Raw genomic sequence first — 19492 nt, 5'->3', positions numbered from 1 at the left:
TAACTCCAGATTCTTTTCATTGAATTCAAATTCCACCATTTAATGTGGCGAGATTTGAACCCAGGGTTTTGGATTAATAGTCTCGTGATAATACCACTAGGCCATTGTCTCCCCACAAATTAATTTTGGAAAACCAAAACATCTGCTACCCCAACACCTGCTCTTTTAAAACTGCAGGATGAAGTCAATCAGCATATGGGAACTTATCACATTGTAGCATTCAATAATATCCAGATTGTATCATTAGTACGTTCTTTCTAATTGTAATGTTTGTGTTACATTGTTCTGTTCTGGTTATAAGGATGATGAGGCAGAGAACTCTGATGTTCCAGGAACCTCCACCAGGAATAAGAAGGTAATCTGATCTTAGTCCTGTGCATTAGAAGCTGCAGCATCTATGCATGTAAGCCTGCGTCAGCTGGTGTAAAGCATTTAATTTACTTTTAGTTCCTTTTTGGGATGGAGAAAAAAAAATGAGCATTAACTATAAAATACTTGAACAAAATGTCAAAATATTGCTTTTTAAAGAAGTAGTCAATCTGCTAATTGAGAAACTAGCCTGTATTTTAGCTGTGATGCATCTTAAACTGTCATTTGCTTCAGTGTATTCTTTATTTATCTCCAAATTTCTTGCATTCATTATTTTTCAGCATGGTACAATATGGGTCATGTATGAAAGTAGGCTTTCTTTGAAATTACAGGACATTCATGCTCCAACATGTTATCCATGGAGTACCTGAACATGAGTTCATGCCGTAATGTTAATATCTGTTCCTAGTTATGCTATCTGGAGTAGATGTTTCATGGAAGATAGCTTTCCACAGGGACAGATAATGTCTCTGAAAGAGGATGAACATATGTACAAAAGCAAATTACTGCTGGAAATCTAAAATACATGCTGGAAATAATCAGCAACTCGAACAGCATCTGTGGAGAGGAGTTAATATTTCAGATCTCAAGGAGGTTTAATGAAAGGTGACAGATCTGAAAAGTTGGACCGGATGGTACTGGTGATCTAAAGGGGAGAAAGCAGACAGTGGGCATCAAAGCAAAAAAGCAACATCCTCAACAGTGGCCCACTTGCCACTGGTTTAATTCATGAGTGGGGATGGGGTGGAATGGCCGAATGTGAGATCTGGTGTGCAGTCTGCCTGATCAATGGCCATTTAAAGGCCTCATCCTGCCACCTTTCAGAATTGATGGGAGGCAATGTACAGCCTGTGAAGTTAGAACCTGTAGGCTGTGTCAGTGAAAGATAGGGACATGGCCTCTTCCTGGTTTTCCGTGTCACTCAAAGGCCCCTGACCCGCACAGTTTTCCTTCCATTATCCACTATCCACCATGCATCTCATCTGTGTTGCAGAGTCTGCCAGCCCAGACCCAGCATGAGGTCACACTAAAGTGGAGGTCAAGTACCTCACTGCCTGCCTTTTGGATTTTGGTAATAGGTACTGATCCTGGTGGCACTGCCAGTACAGTCTTTTATGAGGACAGATTGAGGAGTGTGGGACTGTTCTCCTTGAAGAGAAAATAGCTGAAAGGGGATTTGACAGAGGTTTATAAAATTATGAGTGGGTTCGGTAGAGTAGACCAGGAGAAGCTGTTCCAGTTCATAAAAGGAACAAAATTGAGAGTGCATAGATTGAAAGTGATGTGCAAGAGAAGCATGGGTGATGTGAGGAAAAGTGTTTTCAGTTAGTAAGTAGGATATGGAAATATGGTGGAGGCAGTTTCATTCAGACATTTAGAGTATTGATGGTTATTTGGAAAGAAATTAGGTGAAGAGAACTGGGGAAAAGGCAGGAAATTGGCAGTAGGGAGTGGAATTGTGCAGTGTGATGTGGCATCCTCCTGCAATGTAGCAATTCTGTGATTCTCTGACTGTAGAACTGCAGGTCTCTGATTGGATGGCAGCTCTGTGAAGTGGGACCTCCGTCTGGGAAGGAGCGAATGTTGCCTCTAGGCAATTGACTCAAGATTTAAAGAGGGGTGAAGCTGGAGTGCAAGGAGCCTGAGCTCAGCATGTAATCCAGCCTGCTAATTCTGTTTTACTCTGCATCAATGCTACCTGACCTGCTGAGAATTTCCTGTATTTTATTTCATCTTATTTTGCCTCGACAAATATCTTGCATTTGTTGTGGGGGCATAAACTTTTAATTCTTGTATTTTGGGGAGTCCAGGAATACCAGCCGAGGAGGACGCAGCGTAATCGTGTCCAGTCACATGATATTAATGCCTGGAAGGTGCGCTGTAGAGAACTGCTGCATCTAATCTTTCAGTGTGAAGATTCGGAGCCCTTCCGTCGGCCGGTGGATTTATTCCAGTATCCCGTATGTAAATACTTGCTGTAACATAGTTACTTATATACATAAGTAATAAAACATTATTGAATGTTTTTTAAAGTAACTGAGGCATATTAACAGTGTTTTGATAATGAATACAAAGGGAAGTTTTAGTCACAGCAAGGTGCTTCGTAATTCTGGGAGTGCAGACGTTAGAAATAGTTGAGGGGATCTTGTCCCTATTTTGCTATGTAGCATTTTTAATACTTTGCTTTTATACTTCATCCAATTCTTGTTGAAATAAGACATATACCAGATTTTTATACATTACTATCTCCTTCCCCAACAGGGAGCTCTCTCTTCCATAACATGCACGTCACCCTTTATATGACTGAGTTTTAAAAGTTGACATATCTTTGGAAGTGCTGTTTGGAAAGTGCTAGGCTTGGTGGGGGCAGGGCTATTCAGATTCAGAATTTAGCTAACTTGCAGGATGATTCAGATCTGGGAACTGCACAATTTATTCCCCTGTAGTGACCTGTTGTTTGTCTCCTGCGCTCCTCCGTCCATTTGGGTCCCCACCCACCGCCTGAAGCATTCACTGCCTGAATAATCAATGCACAATGGTAACGGTGTGTACCACCTACAAGATGCACACAAGAAGCCACCACAGGTTCTTCAGGGAGTATCCCCCAAGCTACTGACTTCTACCATCTGGAAGAACAAGAGCAGCAGTCACACGGATGCACTACATGGAAATTCCCCTCCAAAACACAGAACAGATTGCTTTTGGAATATAGTCACGATTGCTTCATTGTCATAGAAACCATGGGAAAAACTCATCACATCCATTTGATGTCACTTGGCAAAATCCTGGGCCTCGCTACCTATTTGTGATTGAAAAGATTAGATCATCTCCTGAAGGGAAATTAGGGATGAACAATAAATGCTGGTCTTGCTAGCAACACTGTAGCTCATGATTGATTGAAAAGAGAAATCAAAAGGCTCATGGCAAATTTTAATTGTTGTTTTTGAGAAACAGAAATTTGCAGGATTGTGAATAATCAGGCAGGTATAGTCAGGGTTGCATTTTTCAAAATATTGCATGAACTGCTAAACGGCAGACATTAAATCAAACTCTGTTTGCTGAAAACAATTTAAATCAAAAATCCAGGTGAGGCTCCAGTATTGATCTGTGTTGAAACCGTATCGTTATTTGTACATTGTTCAGTATTTTAAATCATTTTTCAGGGGCATTTGGTTCCTGTCCACCCCAAAATTTTGCAAGTTTAGCAAACCTTCCAACCCAAAAGGTCCAGCTGATGAAATATAGCATTAAATCACCGTCTTTGACCAATTGTGAGAGAAAATTTTGTGCAACCATCTATGAAAGTTTTGCAAGAGTGTGGAAAGTAACCTCACCAATGCATGGTAGTTCATGTGGTTTGTTGGCTAAGGTTTTATGTCATGATTTGGAGATGCTGGTGTTGGACTGGGGTGTACAAAGTTAAAAATCACACAACACCAGGTTATAGTCCAACAGGTTTAATTGGAAGCACACTCCTTCATCAGGTGGTAGTCAGGTTTTATGTCGTTGGAAAAAATCTATCCTAGAGTAAATTCACTGTGACCAAGTGACAGGATCTGACCAAGGAATTCAGACAAGTTGGCATCAAATTGCAAAGACCATGCAATAGAATTTTCATCACTGAAAGGAAAAGATAAAATAAATTACTGTCCCACCTGAAACATTAATCCATCTTTTTGGATATTAATTTATCTGTTGCCTTTGACACTTCCTATTTTTGTTTCTGATTTCCAGTGTTTTGTACTTTTTTCTTAACCGCCTTTTGAAAAGAAGTCACTGCCGTATGCAGTGAGGATTGCTGGATATCTTGCATTAAGAGTGTAAAAGCAAAATACGTCCAAAGTTAAAATTTCGAAACAAAACAAGTGCTGGAAGTACTCAGTAATCTGACACCATCTGTGTACAGAAACAGTTTTAATGCTTCAGGTTGTTTGAAAGGTCATCTCAACCTGGAAACATCACCTTTTTCTCTCCACAGTTGCTGCCTGACCTGCTGAGTATTTTCTGCATTTTCTATGTCCATTTACTTCATACATTTTTTCCACATGTTCACAGTTACTATTGTGAGGCATGGACTAACAAAAGAAAGCACATTTGGGGATTCTGGTCATCAGCTGCTGCAACCTTAGCCGAAATTTAGTGTAATTGACAGCAAAGAAAGAGGCCATTCAGCACGGTGAGTCCGTGCCAGCCCTCTGTTAAGCAGTCCAGTCAGTATGCATTTCCCCTTCAGGACACCTGTAACCCTGCAAATTTATTTCCATCAAGTGCCTGTACGGTTTCATTTATGTTTCTGTAAATCAGTTTGAAAATTGGTGAGGAAGTTAATCGGAAACAAGGGAAATAATCATCTTGGTCCATTGGATCACTTTCACATTCTGTACCTTTACCTTCATTTCTCATATTAGCAATCTTATTTTTGTAAACACCTTTTCTTTCAGGATTATAGAGATATCATAGATACACCGATGGATTTTGGAACAGTTCAGGAGACACTGGAAGCTGGAAATTATGAGACGCCATTGGAATTGCGTAAGGATGTGCGCCTTATTTTTAGCAATTCCAAGTCTTACACTCCCAGCAAAAAATCAAGGGTAAGCTAACAGTTGAAATGTCACATTGGCAAACCTAAATGATTAAAAAAAAGTCAGAATGCATCTTTGATCAATATTTAAGAAATTAGTGTGTGCTCTTCATTGTTGGCCTTTTAGTAATGAATAAAATACAAAAGTACATTTACTTTTGGGGGCATTGCTACTCCCAAAGTCCAAATATTTCTGTTTCTGTTCTTTATAAACCAACAAAAATATAATGGTGTTAAAATACTCGCTCATTCTCTTCCATTCTCTCTCGCTGTCTCGGTCTTTTCAACACCCCCGCAACCCAACCCTTTCTCTGGATAAATATCTTGCTTATTGATGTGGGCAAAAGGCAAAGAATTAGTAGTAAAATGATGGAAGTTCTTTGATGTCCAGAAAAATAGCCAAATGACTTCCACTGATTCCTCTGGATCTAGTGGAACGAGCATTACAACTCACTTACCCACCCTGACTGTTGCAAAACTTCTTGAGACAAAATAAGTCGCCATTCTCAGCAGGAATGTGCACATTACTACATAGGAACTCTTGGAAATTGTCTTTTTTTTTGGTCCTTTAACTGTTAAATGTAAAGTTTCCATTGTCTTGTGGGCTGCTTGCTCGTTAGAGTGACAACTGATGGTGAGTTTAACCTGAGGGTCACCACACCTCAGGTGAGGGGCAAGAGTGAGAAGATGGGAACTTCACGATGATGTCAGCTGATGTGGGAGTTGAACCCATGCTGTTGGCATCACTGTGCATCACATACCAGTCATCCAGTCAGCTGAACTAACTGGCTCTCATACCTTGAATTGTAAAGCAATGCTGATTGACCTGATATTTTAAAGTGTAACATCAGGTCACAGGTTGTATTTGCACTGAAGTGGAAAGAACAACATGCGTTTAGATTGTAATTTAATGACATGAAGTTTTGCCAAATGTTTCTCAGCCAAGGCTGTACATTTTAATTTTTAGAATGCAATCTTGATATAATGTAAGCAAGCAGAATGATCATATTATGTGCTGCAATATTCAAAATAAATGAAATAATTGACTTGATAATCTGTGACATATGGTTAAGTCTTAAATATTGGATAGTGCACTGGGAGAATTTGCTGTTCTTTGAATAGTGCAAAAACAAATCTGTTTATGAAGGAGTTGTAGAATTCAGCAGAGTTACATAAATTGACGATAATGTGATGTGACTAGAGCTGGCTAGTACATGCCTCTGCTGAGTGTGTTTTCAGGTGGTGAGTATACCAAGTTCCTGTTTCTACCCAAACTCATCACCATGTGGCTGGGTGCTGAAATTGACAAACTGCTGACAATATGTAAATAAGTAATTAAAGGTTAGTAACACCATTGTTATCCTGCCCATGCTGTAAATCTGTCAGCAAAGGGCAGAAATGGACTTTTTTGTATTTAAAGCAGTAAGGAGGAAAGGGGGTGCATTTGGCTAAATCTGGGACATTCCTGAGAAGATTGTACCCCTATACACAGCTGTTATACAGAACCCATCCCCTAAACTCCCATTTAGCCCCCCTCCTCTCTCTGTTTGAGATGTTAAAGGCCCTTTGCTTGCCTCACTCTGGAATTAATCAGACCTCCTATGTGAGGCTACGTGCAGTCCCAACAGTGCCAATTATGGAGCTCTGGGATTGCAGGATTTGGCTCCAGGGATGGGATGACTTCATTGTGAGGGGCAGAAGTCCCACCATCTATCAATGTAGCCTACCCATAGCATGTTATTACTGCAGGGCAAGCCTTTCCCAGACCTGTCAGCTGACCATTGATTCTTCTTCTGGATGGGGCGATACATTCAACAGAGCGAGAATTGTCATCCCTTGTTTGAGAAGCATTGTTGTCATGCAGCAGTGTAATTAATAAATCCCTGAAGTAATGTAATGGACTGGCATGAATTGTTGAGCTTATTTGGAGAAAATTGCTTGTTAATTAGACAATGAAATAGGCGTGTATATTACATTAATTCAGTCTCATAATTAAGTGTTTATTCTCACCAGATCTATAGCATGAGTTTACGGTTATCAGCATTATTTGAAGAACACATGAGCTCCATTATTTCTGATTACAAGGCAGCAGTTCGATTCTATTCAAGAAAGAAGGCTTCCAGCCAAAGGCGGAAACGAAGGAGAAGTAGCTCTCCTTCAAGCAGTGCAGCATCAAGGTTTGTTCATACAGGAAAGTTAAAGTGGGCTCATAAATTACAGTAGCAATCTCTTGCATGCATTATCCATGCTGTGTTAAGGACATTGTACATGAAAGTAGTTTTGCTTTGAGGATACAGATCAGATATTAGTTTGTTTTCTTCTGGACACAAACTGTACATTAAAACCAAACTTTTACCCTAGAGGACACTTCGAACAAAAGCATGTGTCCACAAATTGATGATCTGTTAACCTTTTCTAACCCTATTCTTATGTCAAATGTATTAACAAATTGTTCTTGCTAATGCATATTACAGAAAATTTAATGAAACTTTTAAAGTATTTAAATCATTTTCATGATTTGGGGAAGATTTTCTTAATGCTATCCTAGTTAATCAAAGATGGCAGTTTAAAGTTCTGTGGAATGGGAAAAAAAGCATTCTGTATGACATAAAAATATTGACCAATACCTCATTGTAGTATTTTGTTTTACCATTCCCGGGATGTGGTCATCATTGGCTGGGCCAGCCTTTATTGCACATTCCCAATTGCCTTTTAATAAAGTGGTGGTGAGCTGCCTTCTTAAACCATTGCAATCATTGAGGTGTGAGGACACCAACAGTGCTAGGAAGAGAGTTCCAGGATTTTGACCCAAAACATAGCAAGGGGATGAAAATACAGTTCCAAATGAGAATGGTGAGTAACTTGAAGGTAGTGATGTTCCCATGTATCTGCTACCTTTGCCCTTCTCTGTGTTACAGTTTGTGGGTTTGGAAGGTGCTGTCGAAGGAACCTTGGTGAATTGTTGCAGTCCATCTTGTAGGTGGTACACATTACTGCCAGTACGTGTTGGTGACAAAGGGAGAGAATGTTGAAGATCTTAGATGAGATGTAAATGAGGTTAACAAGTGGTTAATCCTGGGTGGTGATGTACTACTTTAGTGTTTTTGGTGCTGTACTGATTGAAGGAGATGGAAAGTATTCCATCAGACTCTTGGCTTATGCCTTGTAGATAGTGAAAAGGCTTTGAGAAGTCAGGAGGTGAGTTAATCTAAGCAAGACTCCTAAACTTTGACTTATTTTTGTTGCTGCAATGTTTACAAGATTAGTCTAGTTCATTTTATAGTCAGTGGTAAAACCACTATGATTTTAATAGGGTGGGAAATAGTATTGCTCGTGAATATCAAGGGAAGATAGTTAGATTCTGTCTTGTTGGTCATTTCCCAGCCTGTGTGAATGTTACTGTGCACTTTGCAGCCTAAAACTGAATGGTGACTAAGTTCCCTGCATTTCCACAGGGGCTGTTGCAAATTGATAAGTTCTAAAACCAGAACACACACAGTTGTGAAAAAAAATTGTTCATCTTCCTCACGTCTGAATTTATTTTAATAGAGCTTCAGCAGGAATACAGAAAAGGTTTCTTCAAACGTGTTACTAAAGAAATTGAATTTACTGAGGATCAGTAACCAGAAGACACAGATTTAAGATTAATTGACAAAAGAACTAGAGATGAGGATCATTTATTTTAGGGTGTTGCATAATGTGGAATGTATCACCTGAAAAGATGGAGAGAGGCAAATTACATAGTGACTTTATTGGTTACATGAAACTAAGAATTTGAGGGCTTTGGGAAATGAACAAAGACGAGAAAATAAATCGGATAGTTCTTTTGCAGAAGCAAGATGGTTGAATGTGCCATAAGATCCTGTGATTCAGTTGGTAGGTGCATTGTTTGGAGTTGTAACGCAACATATTCATTTGTCATTTTGTCATTTACATAAATGATTTGGATGCGAGCATAAGAGATACAGTTAGTAAGTTTGTAGATGACACCAAAATTGTAGTGGACAGCGAAGAGGGTTACCTCAGATTACAACAGGGTCTTGACCAGATGGGCCAATGGGCTGAGAAATGGCTGATGGAGTTTAATTCAGATAAATGCAAGGTGCTGCATTTTGGGAAAGCAAATCTTAGCAGGACTTATACACTTAATGGGAAGGTCCTAGGGACTGTTGCTAAACAAAGAGATCTTGGAGTGCAGGTTCATAGCTCCTTGAAAGGAGTCGCAGGTAGATAGGATAGTGAAGAAGGCGTTTGGTATGCTTTCCTTTATTGGTCAGAGTATTGAGTACAGGTGTTGGGAGGTCATGTTGCGGCTGCACAGGAATGAACAGTTAGGCCACTGTTGGAATGTTGCATGCAGTTCTGGTCTCCTTCCTATCGGAAAGATGTTGTGAAACTTAAAAGGGTTCAGAAAAGATTTATAAGGATGTTGCCAGGGTTGGAGGATTTGAGCTATAGGGAGAGGCTGAACAAGCTGAGGCTGTTTTCCCTGGAGTGTTGGAGACTGAGGGGTGACCTTATAGAGGTTTACAAAATTATGTGGGGCATGGATAGGGTAAATAGGCTCTTTTCCCTGGTGTCGGGCAGTCCAGAATGAGAGGACATAGGTTTAGGGTGAGAGGGGAAAGATATAAAAGAGCACCTAAGGGCTACCTTTATCACCCAGAAAGTGGTACTTGTATGGAATGAGCTGCCAGAGGAAGTGGTGGAGGCTGGTACAATTGTAACATTTAAGAGGCATTGGATGGGTGTATGAATAGGAAGGGTTTGTAGGGATATGGGCTAGGTGCTGGCAGGTGGGGCTAGATTGGGTTGGGATATCTGGTTGGCGTGGACGGGTTGGACCCTGGTCTGTTTCCATGCTGTACATCTCTTTGACTCTATGTTCATTCTGGTGATTTTGAATCACCAAAGATTGACAAACAAGGAGCACTTCCTAAATACAAAGACACAGTTTAGGAATAATTACTCTTGAGAGTTAGCATTTGATCATTCTTTGATTCATTGTTCTCAAACAAACAATGATGCGAATTTGAATTAGTTGCTGTCTGTCTTTTATTTAGCTGATGGTCATAACAAGAGCTAAGAGGGTAAGATGGTTTTAACTGCTTCTTGAGTAATTTTGAAAAAGAAGAAGATGTCAAAGAAAATGTGAAGTTTTCAACTATAGATAAATGCTGACCATCTGTGTTTTAATTGCAGCCCTGAAAGAAAACGAAGGTTTTTAAAACCCCAAGCCAAGATAGAGGAGTCAATTTCTTCACCCGTATCTACGCCCGTCAGGTCAACAAGTATGAAAGCATCTGTTGTTCAGGCCAATGGCAAGGCAAGTGAATCTGCTACTATTGTCCGGACCAGAAGAACAAGGCTACGACTGGGGATTACCTCTGAGACAGAAGCATCATCTTCATTGGCGGCAGTGGCAGCTGTTTCAAAGTCTTCTGTTGCAGCATCTCTAGGATCTTCAAGTAAGAGATGGATTTTGTTGTTTGTGCTTATTTTGAGGCTGATAGTAGAATTTCCAGTGCCAGCAACTTGCTAAATAAAATCTGAAAAGCTATTGAAATATAGGCTAATGATTAAATGGACTGTTGCTATCAGTAGCAGTTGCACTCACTCTCAATTCCCAGGTTTCCCACAATATAATGACCAGATAACAGTGGGAAAACAGAGCGGTAGACTGGCTCAGTCGTTAGCCCTGCTGCCTCAGAGCGCTATGGATCCGGGGTGGATTCCCCAAGGGCAACCGTCTATGGAGTTTGCAAATTCTCCCCATAACTGCATAGATTTCCTCCAGGTGCTCCTGTTCCCTCCCACAATCCAAAGATGTGCAGGTTAGGTGGATTGGCTGTGATAAATTATCCATAGTGTCCGGAGATGTGTGGGATACTTAGATTAGCCATGGGAAATGCAGGTTGATAGGGATAGTGTAGGGAGAGTGGGTCTGGGTGGGGTGCTCTTCTGAGGGTCAGTGTGGACTTGATGGACTGAATGGTATACTTCCACACTGTAGGGATTCAATGATTCTATAATAAGATCAGGTGTAACTTGAGATAGAAATGCATTTAAACAAAATACAAAAATTCTTCTCTGCATCTGATGTTAGAACAGTGTAATTTATTTTACTTTTTGAACACTGAAGGAATTTTATGGATTTTTTAATAAGATGTGAGATTAGTAGATGGGTTCATTGCCCTTTGTAGTCAAATTCTCAATATTTTCTTCTGGAATATATAGCTATGTTTTGAGCACTTAGCTTTGTGAGAGCAGCTAATAATTGACAAACATTTTATTTGCAGATATTTTTGTCACGTCTCCGTTTTCTTTGTTACTACAATTTCAGCTAAACTGGAAGGTACTTCAGTGCTCATATTGTTTTCACGCCTTAGCACACACTCAGTAGCTTTATCATCATATTCTCCCCAGCCACATAATCAGACTGAACTGGATTGTTGCAACCATGGCAACACCCAAGCAGAACTTCTGTCCTCATAGCTTCTTTTATAGAAGGGATTCACCTTCTTCAGAAAATCTGAAGCTCTAATGGACTTCTTGGAAACTGAGACTCAGTTGCTCCAGTCCACTTCTGGATGCTGTAGGGTTGAAACAGTTTGTAAATTTGAGCCCGTGTGCACACATCTGTTGTCCTGCATAAGTGCTGCTTGCCTATTACCACTGTCCTCAATGATATAACTTAATTTTAGTACATCAGATATAAGATTTGAAATCTTGTTTATCACCTCTCCCACTCCTCCAGGCTGCACAACATAGGAGTCAAAAAGTGTGGGACTGTTAAAGCACAGTAGGTCAGGCAGCATCTGAGGAGCAGGAGAGTCGAAGTTTCGGGCGTAAACCCTTCATCAGGAATGTGGGGTGGGAAGAAGGGGACTGAGAGGTAAATGGGGGGATGGGGAGGATTGGTATGTTGGAAGGTGCTAGGTAATTGCCGGTGGGGGAGGGTGATAGGTCAGAGCGGAGGGTTGAGTGGATAGGTGGAAGGAAAGTGGACAGGTAGGACAGTTGAAGCTACCCTCTTCCCTGCTAACCCCCACCCCCAGCCTCCTATTTATCTCTCAGCCCCTTCTCCCTTCCCATTTTCATGATGAAGGGTTTATGCCCAAAACGTCAACTCTCTTGCCCTTCAGAAGCTGCCTGACCTGTTGTGCTTTGTCAGCACCACACTTTTTGAATTTGGTCTCCAGCATCGCCAGTCCTCACTTTCTGCTAGTCATTGCAGCATAAGAACAGAAGCAGGCCACTCAGCCCAGTTTACCTTTGACATTACTCCTCCATCTGCAGACTTTTTGGTGTCTTCCCCACACGCACCACAAGTCTGCTCTCTTTGTCTCAAGTGGTGGATGGGCAACTATGCTTTATCTTTAATGGACAATTCTTTTAATCATGTCCCTGAATCATTTTGATCATCCACCTCTTTGATACTGCTCATTTATGAAATTGTAGCATGGTAGTAGCAGTGTCACAGGAATTATAATCCCCCAGAGGCCCAGACTCATTCCTCAGAGACTGAAATTCAGATTCCATTCTGACATCTGCTGAATTAAATTCAATTATTGAAAATGAATTTTTAAAACGAGCATGAATAATGGTGAATGTGAAATTACAGATTTGTTGTAAAAATCCGCCTGGTTCACTGATATGAGGAAGCACCGAACGTATCAACAGCATAGAAAACAATCTTAGTAGATGTTTCAATGTTGCATGAAGAAGAGCAACTTTGAAGAGCATGATGACTAACCAAGTTAGCTGACTCCTGAAGTTCACATCTGCATGACCAAGTTGGTAACAGCTGGTGATGGAATCCACTAGAGGAAAGAGTCTACTTGATCTCATCCTAACCAGTCTACCTGTTGCAGTGCACCTATCCATGGCATTATTGTGCAGACCAAGTCCTGTCATACATTGTGACCATAATACCAGGAGAGATTAAGATCAGGTCTAGCAGCACAAAACTGAATATCTGTGCGGCACTGTGCACCAATAGCAACAGCAAAATTTTATTCAAGCTGTAACCTCATGGCCTAGCAGTTCTCACTGTACCAGTGCCATCAGGCCAGATCAGTGAGGAATGCAGGAGGCCATGCCAGGAGCAGCACTGAGCGTACCTCAAAATGAGACACATGAACTTAGTGAAGCTACAGGATGGAACGAAATGCATGCAAAACAGCAGAAGGATCATGCTAAAGACTGAGTTTAGCCATTCCTCAACTTGTGGAACTTTCAACACTTTGCATTTCCTGCCCTCTCCAATTGTAAGTAATGATGGAGAATTAGATAACTCGATGGAGAAAAAGCCTCAATCTCCAATGATGTAGGACAGCACTTGATTGCAGAACACTGAGCAGAAACATTTTTAACCAATTCAGCCACATGTGTTGAGGTGAATAGTCCATTTTGGTCTCTTCCTGAGATCTGTCTCAAATGCCAGTCTTCAATCAATTTGATTTACTCCAATAACACCAATTAGCAATAATATCAAGAAACACCTGAAAGTACTGGATATGGTAAAAGTGCTGAGCCATGGCAACACTTAGTTATCGTGCTGGAAACCTGTGTTCAAGAACTGGCCGTGTCCATAGCCAAGTTGTTCCAGAATAGTTTAATATTGACACTGAAAAATTGCCCACAGTTTGTCCTGTTTATTAAATAAGGATGAACTCATTTAGGCTGATTAAGATGTTAATGGCCAATTCAGTCATCAGCAAAGTAATAAAAGGTATCATTGACAGTGCTATTGAATAACACTTACTCATCGATGCATGTCCTCACTGATACTCAGCTGCAAATGTGTTGCTGGTCAAAGCACAGCAGGCCAGGCAGCATCTCAGGAATAGAGAATTCGACGTTTCGAGCATAAGCCCTTCATCAGGAATGCTCAGTTTGGTTTCCAGCAGGGCCACTTGGAATACTTGTTGTTATAGCCTTGGTATTTAACATAAATGGGGTCCAAGCAAGTGAAAATGAGAGAAACTGTCCAGTCGCTGAAGTAAGACTTTGAAAGTAGGAAAATGGTTATAAATGCCAATCATCTCATCCTCAGAATACTGCAACAGAACTCCTTGAAGTAGTGTCTCAACTATTTACAGCCACTTCATTAATGGTGAGAAATGGGGATATTCATTGATGATGTTCAGTACATTCATAACTCCCCAGCTACTGACCTGGACAGTATTCAGCATTATGCTATTAATTGTTAAGGATAATTTGTGCCATACAAGTGCCAAGAATGACCACCGCCAATATGAGAGAATCTGACCATCTTCCTTGATATTCAGTGGCATTTCCCATCATCAACAACCTGGAGGATCCCATCCACCAGCAACTTAGAGAACCGGATATATAAGTACTGTAGCTATTCATGCAGGTCCAAAGCTAGAAATTCTGCAGTGAACAATACGCCTCCTGACTCCCTAAAGTGTCTCTGCCACCATCAAGGCTCTCCATTTGTCTAGATAAATACAGTTCCAACAATACTCAAAATCAACACCATCCAGGATAAAGGAGTCTGCTTGATTGGCACTCACTCTACCACCATACAAAGTCACCCTGTCCATCACAAATCCAGCAGTGTTTCCTATCTAAAAGATGCACAACAGCAACTCACCATGCCTAACTCTGTAGCACCTTCTAACACTGCAATCTCTTGTACCTAGAAGGACAAGCGCAGCAAATAATTGGGAAGACTCCACACCTGCTAGCTTTCCTTCCAGCCATAAACCATCCTGAATTGGAACTTCCATTGCTGTATTTACTCTGGTAAAAACCTGCAAACCTCCTAACCATCAGTTGAACTACAGTGGCTCTAGAAGATCGTTCATCCTACTTTTCCCAAGGACAATTATAGCTGACAAAAAATGTTAGTCATCTCAGCAGTGTTCCATGTATGATTTTTTTTAACCAAATTTATGGATCCTTGGAATGTGGAAAGCTCAGTTATTACTTTCTGCTTGAATTACTGACATGTAGCAATTCAATGCAATTCAAATGTTTACAAAGGACGTTAAGAATCAATCATGTTTGCGTGAAACTAGAATCATCGTAGGCCAGATAAAGTAAAGATTTTAGCTATCCTTTCCTGATGGAATAGTGAAATGATTGGACCTTACCGATAATACAGAGCTTCGTTGTCAGTTTTACTGATGTTCCCCAAAGTTTTTGAATCTCCATATTTGTTTTAACTGAATTCCAATTCTCAAACTCTCATGCTGGGATTTGAACTCCAAATCACTAGGTTACAGCCCGTGTTCCCCATGGTAACCAGCTCATCCCTCCACTTTAACATAAAAGCAAACCACTGCACATTTTGGAAATCTGAAATAGAACCAAAATATGGTGGAGAAACTCAGCAGATCTAGTAGTGTTGGGGAAGAGAGTAAGCATAGTTAATAAATCAATGAAGAGAGAAGTCTTATCTAAGTTGAGGAGATCAAACACCGAGTTGGTAACTGCTTTGTAGAACACATTGATTCAGTTTCCTCCATCTTCCAGATGCTTGCCGTTTTAATACATACCCTGCTCTCATGCTGACATTTCCATCCAATGCAAGCTGGAAGAACATCACTTCATTTTCTATCTATGCATCTTACAGCCTTCAGGACTCTGCACTGGGTTCAGCAGCTCCAGATCATGAACTCTGGCCTTCATCTTTCCCCTGGTTCACAACTGACTTGTATTCTGCTATGAACTACCTCTAACCTTTCTCCTTGTTTTCTGTTCTCTGATACCTGTGATCTCTATTCTTCCATTTGTTCCTGTGCCCTCCCGACTGTTTCTTGTGTTTCGCATGTTCTTCCCCACCTTTTCTCACAATATAAATCTCATCACTTTTCAGCATTTCCCATTTACAAGGATGTTGCCAGGGTTGGAGGATCTGAGTTACAGGGAGAGGCTGAACAGGCTGGAGTTGTTTTTCCTGGAGCATCAGAGGCTGAGGGGTGACCTTATAGAGGTTTACAAAATTATGAGGGGCATGGATAGGATAAATAGACAAAGTCTTTTCCTTGGGTTGAGGAGTCCAGAACTAGAGGGCATAGGTTTAGTGTGAGAGGGGAAAGATATAAAAGAGACCTAAGGGGCAACTTTTTCACGCAGAGGGTGGTACGTGTATGGAATTAGCTGCCAGAAAATGTGGTGGAGACTGGTGCAATTGCAATATTTAAGAGGCATTTGGATGGGTATATGAATAGGAAGGGTTTGTAGGGATATGGGCCAGTGCTGGCAGGTGGGACTAGATTGGGTTGGGATATCTGGTCGGCATGGACGGGTTGGACCGAAGGGTCTGTTTCCATGTTGTACATCTCTATGACTCTAAGTCATATTGTACTTCACTTCTCCAGAAGAGTCTCACTGCAATGAGATATGAACTGCTTTTCTCTCCACAGTAGCTGCCAAACCTTCTGAGTTTCTCCAACACTTTGTTTTCATCTTCTTTCTGTTATTATTGATAGCATCCGTTGCTGGGCAGGAATTGAAATTGCTTGACTCCAATTGGAACTCCAGAGTCCATGTGATTGTCTGGCTTTTGAATCCTTTGTTATGAGAAGATAAATTTGACTTATTTTTAAGAAATTGCACACTCTTGCCATTTGATTGATTGGACCCAGATTAAGTATTTTATTTATCAGAAACTCATTAATAATTTATAACTATGTAATAGTTGCTATGACTACTTAGTGCTATCTAGTGCTATTTGTGAGGAAGTAAGTGCCTTATAAGAAATATTAAATGCAATTACTCTATTAGGAAAAGGGAAAACATAGTGGGGTCAATTGTTGAGCTACCAAAAACAAATGCAGGATCAAAATACATGATTAATCCATATCTGTTTGATGTAATGCAGGCAGCATGCAACTTTATGCTGCATGGTCATTTGAAGTTTTTCTTTTTGCAGCCAGTGATGTATCTGCTGTTTTAAGGCTGCAAGCATCAGTTGGAAACTCACTATCATCCTTAAAGCGCTTCTTAAATCTAGCCAACACTAGTTGAAACTAGACTGCACCTCCTAAGGATGAAGTGCATTGTAGTTGGAACATGTGCTGCCATGTCAAAAGCAAATCTTACCCAGGTCACAGTGAAAAATTATAACGTGGAAGACTGTGTTTAAAGGTTTTGAGTACAGTATAACTCCTCTTCTGCTCTGACAGTGTCAGACCTGCTGACTTTCTTCAGCATCCTCTGTGCTGGTATCAGATTTCCAGCATCCACAGTATTTTTCTTTGATTGGTTTGATGTGATGACTCAAATGCAGTTGGTATAGCGGACAGCTGCAGAGTGAAAGCATCATGACTGTTACCAGGATACCTAACCTCTGTGATCTGCTTGATTCTCTGCCTACGGTCAGATACCAGATAGACGCTGAGAGAGTGGAATCCTTTTCACTTCTGGGATAGGGCAGTGTTGGCAGGTGGTACCCAAAAAAACAAATGGGTATGCAGTCACTGGCATGGGGAAAGCTGGAATTTTCCAATTTCTTATCTTTGAAAGAAGAGGATGAATGTAGTTAGTTCTCTTCAATCGAAAGATTTAGTGATCTCCCTTTCACAAAAGCGGATGACAAGATGTTGCAAATATCTCCCACCCCAGCCTGGAAGGAGACAGGTGCATAATGTAGGTAGTTACCTGCTCAACAAATGGCAATATAATGTTTTTAATATAATGTTTCTGGTTCTTGGCTACACTAATTCTACTGAGCACAGTCAACTTGTGGGGGAGACTAGGATTCTACTGTATCTGCACCAGCTCCCTTAAGTCTTAATAAAATGACTGACCAAATGTAGTTGTACCTATTGTTTTCATGCAATAAGCTTTCTTGCATTCTATCAGTGCCTCTCTACTAAGGTATAAGCTATATCATGAATCACCAGATAGGCCCAAAACAAAGTAAAATCAAAGAGGATTTGTGACACAAATTATGTGAACTAGCCCCATATAGTAGGGCAGTGCCATAAGCTACCAGATGTGGTCTACTTGGAACATGTCATGTACAATTCTTGTTCTAATGTAGTTTTGGCTGCAGCAGGTGTCACATTTAATTGAGGATATTGCAATTGAAGCTCAGGCATTTCTCACATTCTTCTTCACTGTGGCTTAGGCAGGGAACTGCTTCCTGAACGCACTGAGAAAACGATCTACTGCTGTAACTCTTTCTTCTGCATCTTTTTGCCCCATGGTCAGCTTGCTGTCTGTAGCTATTGCCATTCTCCAAATAATGGTGCATTCGAAGGGCACTGCTTACTGATATGCAACTTGGGAGTGAGTGGTTTATGTCGAAGCCTTGAAGTTAGCAAAGCTTTTTCAGTATCTGCTATGTCTCTCACTGTTGGTTTTTGATGCTTAGGATAACTGTAGCAAAAGCCAAATGTTTGTCGAACTGTAGCAACAGTTAGCACACAACCAGCAAACAATCTGAAATTAATTTTTGATTTCCTTAAATAGTGCTGAAGGTTGGGTGACCCTCTTGTTGCTGAATGTGTACTTCATTTTGCTAATTTAAGAAAAAGAAATAGCTACAGTGCTGAGCTCAATATATCAGTGCTGTTGTTAAATCAGCTGCATGCTCTGCATCAGTGTATGAAAGCCCTCACCAATATGGCATCTAGCACAATTTGCACGTCTAAGGAACTCTAAGGAAATTTGAAGTGCACGACACTAGGCAGCAACGAGCCAGATTTCCCACCCATTACATATTTAAAATCTTTTTCTAATTTTTATTTTAGCAGACTATAATGCTAAGCCATCGAAAGCTCAGAGCAACCTCTGTTATCCTAAACTATCTGAATCAAAACACAGTACCCAGACTTCATTGACAGATGAGGAACCTGAGAAAAGGAAGTTTACACGTAGAAATAAATCAACACCATACAAACAACCAAAAGGCAAGTATTCTTAAACAGTCAAATGTCTAATTGATTATTTTGATGGCTGTATCTTAGTAGCAGCAACCTGATTATGTGTAGACCTGTTTGCATCTTTATTCAGTACGAATGTAGCATTACCAACTTTTTTTTTAGAAGTGTAGGAAAGGGAGTTTTATATCAAAGTCTGCAAAGAAAATGTTATTGTGTTAATATATTTTGCTAACTTCATAAATGTAATTGAGAAGACTTTTATTTCCAGTAAAATTGTCAAACTGCTGCATAAGAAGAGAATGCGGTGGCATGCTAGTAATGTCATTGGACCAGTAAACCAGAAGCCCAGGCTAATACGCTGGGTACCTGGGTTCAAATCCCACTAGGATAGCTGGTAGAATTTCATTTTAATCATTAAATCTGGAATATAAGATAGTTGAAATGTTAATGACCATGGCAGCTAATTGATTGAACTGATCTGGTTTAGTCATGCCCTTCAGGGTGGGAAATTTGCCATCCTCATCAGGTCTGGCATACATGTGACTCCAGACCCGTAGCCATATGGTTGACGAAATAGCTGTCTGGAAGAGCCTAGCAAGTTACTCAATGCAAGGAACAATTCAGGATGGCAACCAATGTTTGCCTTACTAGCGACACCCTACATTTCTAACAA

General features: G+C 40.5%; 1 protein-coding gene across 2 annotated transcripts in view; it reads left to right on the top strand.

The window, feature by feature from the left end:
* phip (pleckstrin homology domain interacting protein) overlaps positions 1–19492 on the top strand; it is a 199816-nt gene that overhangs the window by 177455 nt on the left and 2869 nt on the right. The window contains exons 34-39 of one of the 2 annotated variants that reach the window (XM_060849675.1): positions 302–355; positions 2181–2330; positions 4812–4964; positions 6968–7131; positions 10157–10422; positions 18691–18846. In XM_060849675.1, the coding sequence (XP_060705658.1) occupies positions 302–355; positions 2181–2330; positions 4812–4964; positions 6968–7131; positions 10157–10422; positions 18691–18846 (943 nt within the window). Of the gene's footprint in view, positions 1–301; positions 356–2180; positions 2331–4811; positions 4965–6967; positions 7132–10156; positions 10423–18687; positions 18847–19492 lie in introns of both variants that reach the window. The other variant, XM_060849666.1, reaches the window with a different exon arrangement.

This window comes from Hemiscyllium ocellatum, chromosome 3 (genome assembly GCF_020745735.1).
Source record: "Hemiscyllium ocellatum isolate sHemOce1 chromosome 3, sHemOce1.pat.X.cur, whole genome shotgun sequence".
Classification (NCBI taxonomy): domain Eukaryota; kingdom Metazoa; phylum Chordata; class Chondrichthyes; order Orectolobiformes; family Hemiscylliidae; genus Hemiscyllium; species Hemiscyllium ocellatum.
Note: the sequence above shows the minus strand (reverse complement) of the source record. Positions and strands in the feature narration are given on the sequence as shown.